The 13,593-nt window shown below is 48.8% G+C and overlaps 1 protein-coding gene across 1 annotated transcript; it reads left to right on the top strand.

Annotated features, from left to right (window-relative positions):
• Positions 1-169: 169 nt before the first annotated feature.
• On the top strand, positions 170-3,086 carry MLNR (motilin receptor). The gene is made up of 2 exons (XM_054271380.1): positions 170-944; positions 2,779-3,086. The coding sequence occupies exons 1-2, from the start codon at positions 170-172 to the stop codon at positions 3,084-3,086; spliced, it is 1,083 nt and encodes a 360-aa protein (XP_054127355.1).
• Positions 3,087-13,593: the final 10,507 nt, after the last annotated feature.

The following is a 13,593-nucleotide window of genomic DNA, read 5'->3' as shown; positions in this document are numbered from 1 at the left end:
GTCCTGTGCGCGCACCGCCGCCGCCCCTCTCCCCTCCCTCCTCCCCTCCCTGGCTGGCTGAGTGCCGGCTGCGCGGGGCGGGCCGGGGGCGCGGTACCTGCGCGGGCGGGGCGGGGCGGGCCCGAGGAAGGAGCGGCGCTGCCCCGGGCACGGCGCGGCCCCCGGCGGGATGCGGCGCGGCGGCGGCGGCGGGAACGGCAGCGAGGGAGAGCCCGAGTGGCCGTGGCCGTGGCCGCCCTGCGACGAGCGGCTGTGCCTGGCGCTGCCCATGTGGGTGCTCGTTCCCATCACGGCCGTCTGCCTGGGGCTTTTCGTGGTCGGCGTGGCGGGCAATGTCCTCACGGTGCTGGTCATCCGCAGCTACCGCGACATGAAGACGACCACCAACCTGTACCTGGGCAGCATGGCCGTCTCGGACCTGCTCATCCTCATGGGGCTGCCCTTCGACCTCTACCGCCTGTGGCGCTCCCGACCCTGGATCTTCGGGCAGCTGCTGTGCCGCCTCTCGCACTACCTGAGCGAGGGCTGCACCTACTGCACCATCCTCCACATCACCGCCCTCACCGTGGAGCGCTACCTCGCCATCTGCTTCCCCCTCAAGGCCAAGGTGGTCGTCACCAAGCGCCGGGTGAAAGCCACCATCGGCGTCCTCTGGGCCTTCGCCTTGCTCTCCGCCAGCCCCTTCTTCTTCTTGGTCGGCGTGGAGCAGCCCGACAACCACACTGACTTCAGCCGCGAGTGCAAGCCCACCCCGCAGGCGCTGCAGTCCGGCCTGCTGGCCACCATGTTCTGGGTGACCACCTGCTACTTCGTGCTGCCCGTCACCTGCCTCAGCGTCCTCTACGGCTGCATTGGCCGCGAGCTGTGGCGGAGCAACACCCGCCTGCGGGGCCCCAGCTCGCTGCTCCGGGAGAAGGGGCACCGCCAGACTGTCAGGATCTTGGGTGAGTCCCCCTACCGTCCCCCCGGGCTGTGGCTGGGGCAAGGACCGGGGCTGGGGGGCCGTGGCAGGGCTGAAGCACCCGCAGCTCCCGTTCAGGATAGGGAGGATAGGGAATAGCACAGGGGGACATCCCAGCCACGCTCCCGGGAATGCCACGGCAGGGATTTCGCTCCCTCCCGACTGAGGCTTCATCCGCGTGGCGTTGCACATCCATCAGCAGGACTGCCTTCCATAGAAATACCTGTTTCCTTTATTTTACCAGCTAGAATCAAGTACAGGCTACCATCCTGCAATTTCAGAAAACTCTGGTAACATCATCAGCCTCTTCCAGTTGGCAGCAACACCTCTGCACAGAAAATTTCTGCTTCTGAAAACCAAGTTCTTAGTGGTCATTTGTAGCTCTCCAAGGAGTAAATCCACTGATTGTGCAAGGAGGCTGAAAAACAGTAACTTAGCCCCTACGAGCTGTTTGGAGACAAATCCCATAAGACCAAAACACTTCCTACAGGTGTAGGATGCTGATAAATTTTAGTTCATTTTCCGAGTCATACATTCAGTAACCCAGCATCAGACTCTGGAAAGTTAGAGTTCTTAGTCTGCTTTGGGGCTTTAATGTTTGTAAGTCGTGAGCAATCTGAAGGTAAGAAAAAAGAAATCCAGCTATAGACTAAGGAACATAAAACAAAATGCCTCAATTATTATTATTGCCTACCTTTAGTGTAGTTTTTACATGTCACATGGGAGACTTTTACTGAGAGTGTAATCAGCTGGATGGAAATAGCATAGCTCAAAGGAAAGAAATTAATAAGCCTGAGAGAATTTCACCAACTTATTTGAGGAAGGTACTTACACTGAAGTAGGCACAAGGTTTTCCAACAGATACACCCATATCCATGATCTCAGAACCCACTGAATGAGACCAGTGCCCCCTTATCTCAAAGATCCTGCACCACTACATGTGTGGTGTTTTTCAGAAGAAAACTTTCTTTGGCTGCATCCCTTTTATTTAAGCTGTGAGAAATGCGGAGGATGCTCTGCAAATGATTGGTTTAGTTACATGCATTTATAAAAAAAAATAATTATAAGTATGGATACAATAATACACTTATGTAATTGTTCCTCATCTGCTCCTGCTGTGTTGCCATCGCAAGAGGGTTTGTATTTGTTCTCATTGTTCTAAAATGCGGCACAGGACCAGGCGAACAGCTGAAGTGACTCAGGCTAGAGATCCATCCGGGCAAATAGCTGTCTCCAGCAGTAATGGTCTGGGGATGCATGAAAAAGCTTTAGTGGAAAAAAATCAATAGCTCAACTACACTTGGAAGTCTTTATGTTAGATACCATCCCGTCACAACAGAGCAAATGCTGTGGGAGCTTGGGTGACTGAGGTGCAGCCCGGGTCTTTTTCGGTGATGCAGGCAAGTTAAACAACAGCTCTGGAGCAATTGGAGCTGCTGTGGAGCGTCCACAAAAACTCCTCATTCTGACTTTTGTTTTCCTGTCTCATATGTGGCATTACAGACATAACCAGGGGTGATTTCTGTAGTGCCTGATGTTACTATACAGATGTTACTCTGCTGCTGTTCACATTTTTCTCAGCAAACCTCATCTCACAGTTTAGCTTAAAATTTTGCCTTTTACTTCTAAGACTAGCAGTCAGACTTGATGCTATTCCCATTTTCATGGTTTTTCCAACGATTTAATGCCATTATTTCTGTATATCATATGTATCAGTTAGAAGAACCTGCAGAATCAGCCACGTGAAGTTTAGTTTACTGGATGGTTGAAAAGTTAACTCACTCCTTAACTGCCGCATGTGTTATTTTGTCTTATAGCTGTGGTGGTTCTGGCCTTTGTAATTTGCTGGTTGCCTTTCCACATTGGCAGGATCATATTTATAAACACCCGGGACACGAGGACGATGCTGTTCTCCCAGTACTTTAATATATTCGCCCTGCAGCTTTTCTACCTGAGCGCATCCATCAACCCTGTCCTCTACAACCTCGTTTCCAAGAAGTACAGGGCGGCAGCCTGCAAGCTACTGCTGCCACGGCGAGCTGCACAAAGGGCTCTCACGGGAACAAAGGACCCTGGGGGCTACACAGAGACCAGCACAAGGCACGAGTACACCACCAGCTTCTGAGACTGCGGCCCACACTTCTTCAGGCATTCTTGCCTAAGGCAAGGAACTTCCTTCTCACGGGACAGTCGCAAAAGGATGGACATTTGTTAGGGCATGTGGTGTTTCATAACTGTCTTGTTGTGGGATAACAGAGCCAGCAGGCACCACGAAGTACGGAGAATGAAGGAGCACGTCTTGGGAGGTGTAATGGGTAAAATTCCCAGACAGCCTTCACCATTTTAAAATGGTTTTCTCATAAACGAGATTTTACAAAACACAGTCTCTCACAAGGAGATGGACACCAAAAAAATCACCCACCAACCTTAACAGCCGTGGAAGAAGAGGCGTATGCTTTTAGCACCTGGTCTTGTAATCATGAAGGGGACTTTCCTGGGCAGTTTCACTAATTTCCCTTAGGAAAGCATATACTGCACACAGCAGTCTCTGGGCTTAGCCCTATTTGATCCCACAGGATCAAATAAGGTCTTTTACTTATATATTAACAACTTGTTGTAAAACTTGAGATATCTCTGATCACTTCCCTTAGAATAGATGAGCGGTGTTTGGTAATTGGTAGCAGTGTGTCTCCACATTGTGCATTGCATTTGCAAATAATACACCAAATTAACCCACCTTGCCACAAACAAGACCCATCACTGAATGTGCTGGACTATGCCCAGGACTTCATGCTGCATAACACTGCACTGCAAGTCAAAAACCAACTCACTAATTCTGCTCCAAAAGATTTTAATTGGAAATTTCAACTGTTCAACTTAGGAAGGAGGTTAGTTGTGAGGAAGAGCTAGAAGAGGCTGCAGCAGTGTTTTCTGTGGAGGATCATTGCCTCTGTACATTTTACTTGTTACATTATTGGCTCTAGTGGTGTAAATCTGGACCAAAATCAGTGATGTGGCACTGCACTTACGAGAGCATCACTGTCCATGCTTGCCCTTAGTTCTCTGTTAACTTCTCCCTTCAGGCAGTTGTAGAGAGCGATACAATCCCCTCTGAGCCTCCTTTTGTCTAGGCTAAACACTCCATCTCCCTCAGCTGCTCCTGAGTTGTGTTCCAGAGCCTTTACCAGCTCCACTGCCCTTCTCTGGACATGCTCCAGCACCTCAATGTCCTTCTTGTAGTGAGGGGCCCAGAACTGGACACAGGATTTGAGGTGTAAATCCACGCAAGTGCTGAGTATGAGGGGACAATCCCTGCCCTGGTCCTGCTGGACATACTATGGCTGATCCAGGCCAGGATGCCATTGGCCTTCTTGGCCCCCTGGGCACACTCTGGCTCATGTTCAGCTGCTGCTGACCAGCACCCCCAGGTCATTTTCTGCTGGGCCACTTTGCAGCCACTCTTCCCTAGGCCTGTGTCGCTGCCCGGGGCTGCTGTGGCCAAAATACAGGACCCGGCATTGGCCTTATTGAGCCTCAGGCCATTAAGCCAGCCTGTCCAGATAAATCCAACAGAATTCAACAGCTAGCTCAGAGATCTCAGGGCAGCAAAGTTGAACCCAAGTCTTCTCCAAGTTTTAAAAATATGACCAGTTATCCATTAAAGAGTCTGTAACTCTGAGTCACTGAATAAAAACTAAAAAAAATCTAAAGACAGAAAAAAAAAATCTATCTCACTGCATACACAAGGTTTTCTTTTCCTATCAGCTTCATACCGGTGGAGAGCAGTTGTCTGCAAGGCTTGGGTTAGGTTGCTTTTGCTGGGAGGTGACATTAAGATGTTCAGTTATCATAAAGAAACAGCTGTTTTTGGGGGGGGGATTTGGACAAGCTATTATGAATAGTAATCTCCGTACGTGTATGTAGACCAACGCTGGGAAAAAAGCTTTATCACATAGTTATGTGGCCATGGAGCTGCTTCTGCATGCCTGCAGTCTCCTGATAATGGCTTTTCCTTTATCAATTGCTGCTAAATTGCACTGGGGGTGAAACACTTGCTCATCAGAAATTTCCCCAAAAGCAATTGCCTAGGTACCCGAAGCACAAGACTGGTGGAGGAAGGAGGGAAATGCCCTGGTGGGCTGCTGCCCTGAGCCCGCTGTTCTAGGGTGCCCTCCGTGGCACAGACAGCCCTGGCAGTGCTGTGCTCTGCTCTGTGTGTGTGCTGGGTGTCCAAGGCAGGTCCCTCTCAGGCAGGACTCCAGCTCGCTGCTCCCAGGCTGCTCATGGAATGCCTGCATTTCTGCAGGGAGCCCCAGGCTTGGGCTGCTCCTGCCCAGCAGCAGATGCTGCAGCAGCAAGCTTCTGCTCTGCTGGCAGACTGCATTGGAGTGGTCAGGTTTTTTGGGAAAGTCGTCGTATCCCTGTTAAAAGGTATCCCCCTTGCATGCTTGGTAAAATAACACAGGCAGCAAAATCCCACCTGTGAGCTTGCGGTGCCTTCTTGTTAATGCTCCCTCCCCACCAGAACAAAGGTTTAGGAAATAGATGAAGTTTGGGGTGTTTAGCATTAACCAGGCCTGGCACTGCTGTCTCTGGCATTCAGCACTGGATTGTGTAAGCAGGGATGCTATAAATAAAATAGCACTAGGTATTTCAGAAGTAATTTCCATACCACGAAGCCTATAAAATACAAGAGAAAGCAGACCAGAAGGAGAGAGAAAATGAGGCAGGGATGTAAAAGAAAAGCACAGAGACCAGATGACAAAAAGGGAAACATGGTGAGTTAGTCTCTTTCTTAAAGCATGCATGTAGTTACATTGAAAATCACAGGATAGAAAATCACAAATTTGACAGAGCTCTGAGATGGATGGATGGATGGATGGATGGATGGATGGATGGATGGATGGATGGGAGGGAGGGAGGGAGGGAGGAAGGAAGGAAGTGGCGGAAGGAAGTGGCGGAAGGAAGTGGCGGAAGGAAGTGGCGGAAGGAAGGAAGTGGCGGAAGGAAGGAAGTGGCGGAAGGAAGTGGCGGAAGGAAGGAAGGAAGGAAGGAAGGAAGGAAGGAAGGAAGGAAGGAAGGAAGGAATAGATGTTTTAGACAGGTTTGCTGCACTCATGTGAACAAAGACCTGTCAAGTTTAAAGCTGCTCTTGTACTTGCTGGAGTGATGCTGTCTCCAAGGGCCATGTGCAGCTGGCCTGGCAAACAGAGAGGTGCAGGGACTCGTTTCCTTCCCACAGTCATTGCCCTTAAAATTCCATTTGTCACTGTGCTCCATCACTCCCACAGGAAACACAAAGCCTAAGGCTGTCTCAGCAAACAAAGGGATTATACAAAGTAAGAGGGAAAGCAAATAGGTATAAAATGGCCCAAATTGCTCTGAATTAGTTAAACCAACAAACATGGTCTTGGCCTTGGATCAGTCGAGTCTGATGGGAACAAGCCCCAGCATCCCCAGCATCTCTGGGGTGCCATTTCCTATTTGGTTTAGGAGCAGGCTTAACATTGCCAAAATAGGCCAATTCTATGATAAAATTAGTATCCAGAAGTATATTTCACTGCTTTAGGGAACTATGTACAAACTGGTTTACTGTTGCTATATGCTCCTGGTTACCTGTGATGCTTCACTTCAGCTTTGGTGGAGATTTCCTGGAACTCAGAAGAAAATTGGGGGAAAACACTGCAACTCCAAGGGTATATACCCAGGATAGGGGTGGCATATGTCCTCAGAGAGGACAGTGGGGCTGACAATTCTGTCCTGCCTCTCACTTGCCTCATCTTCCCCTCAGATCACCCCATTTGCATGCTGCTCCTTTTCGAAAATGAGTCCTTGCTCCTTCTATCTCCACTTCTGGACTTCATCTTCCTTCCCCTGCCGTGGAGGACAGATAATGCTGTCTGGTTTCCCTCCTTTTCCCTTCCCTTCTCCCAGCCAGAATTCACCAGATGGATTCATTTATTTCTCTTTCAGAAGCTGTCTGTGATGAACATCTCTGCCAAGGGGCTCATCCAGGCTGCCAGGGATTGGTAGGGAGCCAGATGCTTCGACCACAGCCTGTCCCTGTCAGCCATGAGCCTGTATGAGCTCACATTGAAGTTGTTTAAAGTTTTAACAGCACCTCTGTGTGAGCTAATCTTAAAAATAGATTAACCCTTAAGAAGGGCTGGGTCAACTTTTTCCCAAGATATGAAGGCCATGTAAAGCCCTTGCAGAGGTTCCATCGCTCCCCATGGCCCCTCATGGACACTGTCCTAGGGCCCACAGGCAGGGCAGGAGAGGAAATTCAGAGAGTTTTCCCTCAACTCCAGCATGTCTCCTGCAGGAAACCAGGGATGTATCCACAAGGTCAACCTTCAGTGTGGGCTGAAGTCAGGTGTCCTAAACCTGAGACTCCATCAAATACCACTGTCCTTAGCAAAGAGCCCAAATTCAGCACAGTGAACCAGCCTGAGATGGTTTTAGATGCATCACTAAACCCCACTGGCAATCACTAAAACCAGTGTGAAGTGACAGGACTGCAAGCCAGATGGGAGGGTGTATTTACCTGGAATGGAAGAACCAGCACCAGTGTGTTGTTGCAACATGAGGCACTCACATCCCTGCAGAGGTTGGTGCAGCTGCTGTATCAGAGGTGACAGCTACTCTGGCCAGAGTAAGAGAGAAAAGGCAGAGAAAGAATAAAAGTAACCTTTTTCCCCCTCCAGAACTTATTTGACATCATCCCCTGTGACAAGGAGCGGCATTTCACCACAGCAAAAGCAAGTCAGCTCTGTGACTCAGAGTGCTCTCAGAAACTCACCTGTGGTGTCATCTCACGGAGCCTGTGACAGTTCACAGGACTGTTGCTGTATCAGGGGTATCCAAACACACCAGGCCTCTGCAAGTGGGTTCAATCCCTGTTTGGGCCATTCCCTTAAGGGTTAGACTCAATGATCCTTGTGGGGGCCTTTCAGCTCAGAGCACTCTGTGTAATTCTGCGTAATGTTTCTGCACTCTGAAGCTTTGCAGAGGTTGCAAAGCAATGTCAGGAAACCTTGAAAGGAACAAAAATGACCTGGTGTCTGCTATAAATCAAGGATACCACCACTGCCCAGCTTGCAGCTAAACTGATTATAAAGGGAAGCATATGCCCAACAAATGTGTGGCTCCTGTGCAACAAATTTTCCCCATCTTAACAAGGAAATCAGTTCCCTAATTTGAGTACAGGTCTGCTTTTTGTCTGTGCTGCACAAATACACCCCAAAGACAAGTTGTGTTTTGAACAACTGTGGAAGCACAAGCTGTCCACAACCACAGAAGAAGAGGAATGTGCAGAGAGGCTGAGTTTCCCCCTCTCCTGCAGCAGCTGAGCACAGCATAGGGAACATTCTCTTATTCAAGGGTTTCAATTCTGCCAAGTCAGGCAGCATTCCCAGCCCTGGACTTCATTCGAGGTTTGTAGGCATTACCTCTTCACAGACTTCAACAGACCTCAGCAGAGCCTGCTGGACTGACCTGGACAAGCTGTATCTGTGCCAGGGAATCATCTCATCCACCTGCCCAGAGCATTCTGCTCCTCCAGAGCAAGCCTGTGAGATAAGGCAGCTGAGACAAGGGAAGCTGCTCCCACAGAGTGGCAGGCCAATTGTCTGGCCTCTGGGAAGTTAGCACAAAGATACAGAAGGGACAGACTCAGAACAAAGAAATGTTTGCTCCTTCCCATGCTGCCTGTTGGGAAGGGAGATCTCTCCTGCAGAGCCTGGGGACTAGAAAGAAGCAGGGAAGGATGGGCATGGCTCAAAATAGCCCTGACTGAGACAAGCCTGAGAAAGGCAAAGTAAAACACAGAAAAGCATGGACTGCTCCAGCAAGGAGTTGGTCCCATGGAGCAGAACTCCCCTACCACACATATGGGATCCACCCAGATCCATTTCTTCCCCAAAACGCTTCCCTCCTTATGTATTTTCCCTTCACTAACTGATTTGGTCTTCAGTCCATTTTACAGCTGTTGTTGAGAAACTACAGCTCACCAGAAGCTTGTACTAGCCAGAGTCCTCACTTTCATTTGGTTTCCTTCTTCTCAGACACCTCTTGCTTTGTGAAGTGCAGTGTGTGTGAGGAGTAATATGCCTCTATGTGGAAATGTCAAATGCATTACATTCTAGTCTGGGCTCTAGGAATAATGCATTTATTCCTAAATAAAACAACAAAATTGATTTATTGCCTTCTTGTCAACCAAACATGGGACAAGGCTGTCAAAGGAAACACATGTCATTAAAAAAAAATTGACAGGTAATTTCTGTTACATAAAGAGAGAAATATCCAAGTTAGCCCATTTGACAGCACACATCACTGCATTACAACTGATGGTCATCAAAAAAGACAACCTTGGAAGAAACTGCCTCTGTGAGCTGGCAGACTGGAAGAGCAGAAAGGGTGCTGGTTTTGTGCTGGGCAGTCTTTGGGATATTTCCATTTATTAAAACCGAGCTTTACTGCACAAAATACAGGGAGCAAAGTCCCACACCTGTGTTCAGGGAAGCTGGACCATGAATAAGTTGGGTCACAGACCCACAGGGCACGGTGGTGGGGAGTGACCAGGACCTCACACTCATGTTGGAGCCAGTGGAGCAAACTCAAAGGGGATGCTGAGCTACAAAGGATCCTGATAGTGCTTGGTGCCATTTGGGAGCAACCCTGGTGCAGCCAAAGGATGTTCACTCACCACCCCAAAAAACACCTCTGCTGTGCCTCAGTGGCTGTTGTTTACCAGAAGGCATCAGCAGGACAGTGTTTGACTCCAAGTATCTGTAGCTAACTGCAGAAGCAATTGCTTCCAAGCTGGCTGCACAAACCTGGCCCTGCTTGGAGGAAAGAAGAAAGAGGCATCACTGGCTGCTTTCAGTCACCCAGTGAGGAAAAAGCTGCTCATAAAAAAAGTCTCAGTGGTGCCATGCACCACCAACATGGCAGGGCACTGCACTCCCCCTCACAAAGCAGGGACTGGGGCCTACAACATCTACAGCTGGAGACAGGCAGAGAATTTGCAAAACCATTTTTTTTGCTTCCATGACATAGAGTTGACAGATGCTGCCTTCACTGTTGTCAAATTGACTTTTACATGATTCCTAATCTTGCTGTTTTACAAAGCAGTGGAAGAGGCAGTGAGGGATAAAGACAGAGGCTCTTGGAGGGGCTCCTGCTCAGGGCAGGTTTCCCTGCTCAGCAGCACAACCATCTCAAATCACGCTCCTGCCACCACACACTCCAACACTTCCCTTCCCACCGCGCGTACTTCAGCACGCTGCTTTGTAAAGCAAGCACATCTCTTCCAAGGTCATTTATGCAAGCGGTGTTAAGAGATAAAAAGAGCACCTGGTTGTGTTTGCATGGTACTAACAAATACCAGATATTTCCTACATGAACTGATGGGCCTAGCTGTTACAGACGCTTAACAGCTCACAGATAAAACTTTCTAAGAGGACAGGGTTTGATTTTTAATCCAGAAGGCAAAACAAAAGTCAAAGTAGAACTCCTAGAGATTAATAAAGATCCAAATCCCCAAGAATAAGCACTATAAGTTCTTCTTACTAGTCTTTAAACAGATTAACAGCTTCACTGTTTATCATTATACTCCAGATAGAATTTTGAGGTAGGTGTGAAGTCATCTACCTTAAGAGAGTTGATGGTAGTGCAGGAAACATGGATCCAGGATCTGAAACCTGAATCCAGGATCTAAAACCTGCAGAGCACAGATGCAGAAAAATACTGCAAAGCAAGTAACTGCAATGCAGGAATAAGTTTTCTCAGCAAATCAACCCCAAAAGAGATGGGGAATGAGATTTTCAGTCCACTGATACCATGAAGATGAGGGTGCAAAAACGTACTAACAGCGATACAAGAAGCACCATAAAAGCCAAGCAAAACATCTCAGTAAATTTAAACAGTGAGCACTGTGGCTATACCAAATGGCTATTAAATTATTGCAAAGGATAAATCCTGAAAGTCATCAGCCAAGATGATCACACAGCTTCGTAGGTGTGTATCAGGAGGTACCTGCACAAATGGGAACACACCAGGCGTATGAGAACACAAGGGGTATGACAACTTCCAAAGGGCCTTGTGGCAGAGAGAGCTTTTGTTTTCTCACATCTATCAGATCAAAACACAACATATCAGCAATGACAGCCTTCTGGGACACTTCAAATGGGACATCCAAGCAAACGGGTCTGCTGAGTAAAGAAAAAAGGGGTGAGGGGAAAGGGGTGTTAAGCAACCAATCACTTGAATGAATTGGGTTTGTAAGACACAGATGCAGGAACAAAGTGCAGCTGTTGAGAGAAGCAGTAGGTTTTTTCAGCAGGTCCCTTTCAAGGAGAAAAGGCCCATCCAGAAACTCTTGCCAATCTGTAAATTATAAAAATTGAAGCTCAGAGGGCAGCATGCTGGTTAACTAGAAATGTTGAATTGCCCTGAATTGTATATAAAAGAACAGTAAGACTAAGACCCACTTTTCCTCATTACTACCATCATCTTCTCCACTGTAATCTTGCCAAAAGAAGCCCACTTAGTCCCTGGGCAGGAATGATTTCTGCAGTGGGGTTGGTGCCATTTTCCTTTCAACAAATATTGGGGAATGGCATGATTTCTCCTGGTTCTGGAGCGAATGAGTACCCTCTTCATGCTCCACAGAGATGCTGTTGTCTGCTGCCCTCTAGCTTTTACCTGCAGCTTTCGATGCAAGGCAAACAGAAGCAGCAAATCCTTTGGTCCCAATCCAGTCAGTGGGAGCTTTCCAATTCAAGATCATAATTAGATTAAAAGCCATTGTAAGATGGGACCTTTCTTTCTTTCTTTTCTTTCTTTTCTTTCTTTTCTTTCTTTCTTTTCTTTCTTTCTTTCTTTCTTTCTTTCTTTCTTTTCCTTCCTTTTCTTTCCTTCCTTCCTTCCTTCCTTCCTTCCTTCCTTCCTTCCTTCCTTCCTTCCTTCCTTCCTTCCTTCCTTCCTTCCTTCCTTCCTTCCTTCCTTCCTTCCTTCCTTCCTTCCTTCTTCCCTTTCTTCTATTTCTTTTCTTTCTTTGATTTCCACTGACTTCAGGCTTACTGACCCTCAAACAGCCCACCTCCATGCCCAGCTCTAAACAGAAACCCTAGAGCACACAAGTCAAATACTGTGTCTGAATCAGCAAGCTACTTGTGAAAAAAGAAGCTTCTATAACACAGGGAGGGGGGGAAAACCTTCTTCAAGGTGTAACAGAGCAGAGAGACTTCTGGCAAATCTTGGTTTGGTTTTGGGATACCAGGAGAAAAATGTACTGAAAGGTGTTACCCTTTTGCTTGATACAGTCTATTTTAACACAGAATCCAGCAATGGTCTGGTCAGGAATTCCTGACCTAAATCCTCAGGAGTTCTTTTATTAATTTTTAGTCCTTCTAATCCTTAATCTTTTTTGTCTAGATGGTCTAAGATTTCTGAAACTCTTCAAGATGGGATTCTTTTGTCACTGACTCAGAATAATTATTGGGGGTTTTATACATGACAGCAGTTTATGGATATAACTCCAAAATACATCCACAGAGAAGCTTTTACATACCCTGATATTTAGAAGAAAAAATGGTAGGGACATTAAACACCACCTTCAGAGGCTCTGACCGAAAAGTGCAGAGGTCACAAGCAGATGCCTTGGTTTATACAGATGCCCAGCAGAGCTCTTTAATGAAGGCTGGTCCCTCTAGACACCTCTGGTGAAAGCTGAATAACCTGTCAGAGCACATCCCCCAGGTTCCTCACAGCACAGAAAGTACAGCACAGCAGCAGAGGCTCTGCTCTTTGCTCCACCTGCACCATTTTGCAGCTGAGCCCCCTGTTGCAGTAAATAACTTCCTGGGATCCCATTCAAGCAAGAGCTGGACTTGATCCTGGCGGAATATTCCAACTCAGAATATTCTGAGAGTCTTCTTCTGTGGTTCTGTTGGAGAGTGCCCAAAAGAGAGCTACGAATACAGGCCTTGAGGGGAAGCCGTGTGAGGAACGACTCAGGGCACCTGGGCTGTCCAGCCTGGAGGAGGCTGAGGGGAGCCCTCATGGCAGGCACAGCTTCCTCGGGAGGGGAAGAGGAGGTGCAGGCACTGATCCCTTCTCTGGGGTGACCGGTGACAGAACCCCAGGGAATTGCCTGAAGCTGTGTCAGGGGAGGTTTAGGTTGGGTATCAGGAAAAGGTTCTTCACCCACAGAGTGGTTGGGCACTGGAACCCGAGAGAGCTCGAGAAGCGTTAGGACAGTGCTCTCGGGCGCATGGTGTCACTCTTGGGGGTGGCGCTGTGCCGAGCCAGAAGCTGACTGGTTGATCCTTGCGGGCCGCTTCCAGCGCGGCGCACTCCGTGTGCCCTTCTCCCCGTGTCCCCGTGTCCCCGCGTCCCCGTTAACTTCCCGCTACGGAGCGCGGATCCCGCTGGCAGCCACCGCCCCGCCCCCCCGAGCCCCGCCCTCCGCCATTCCCATTGGCCAGAGACCCCGCCCGTCAGCGGCCGTTGCCGTGCGACCGGCCCCGCCCCGGGGGCGGCCATGGGGGCGGTGCCGCCCTTGGGGAGGTGCGGGCCGGCGGCGGGGGGTGCTCCGGTACCGGCACCGCATCCGCGCCCATACCCAT

This window comes from Melozone crissalis, unplaced genomic scaffold (assembly GCF_028551555.1).
Source record: "Melozone crissalis strain CALT ecotype California unplaced genomic scaffold, PUWL_Pcris_2 ptg000013l_1, whole genome shotgun sequence".
NCBI lineage: Eukaryota > Metazoa > Chordata > Aves > Passeriformes > Passerellidae > Melozone > Melozone crissalis.
The sequence above is the reverse complement of the archived record's forward strand: the minus strand, read 5'-3'. Positions and strand labels throughout refer to the sequence as shown.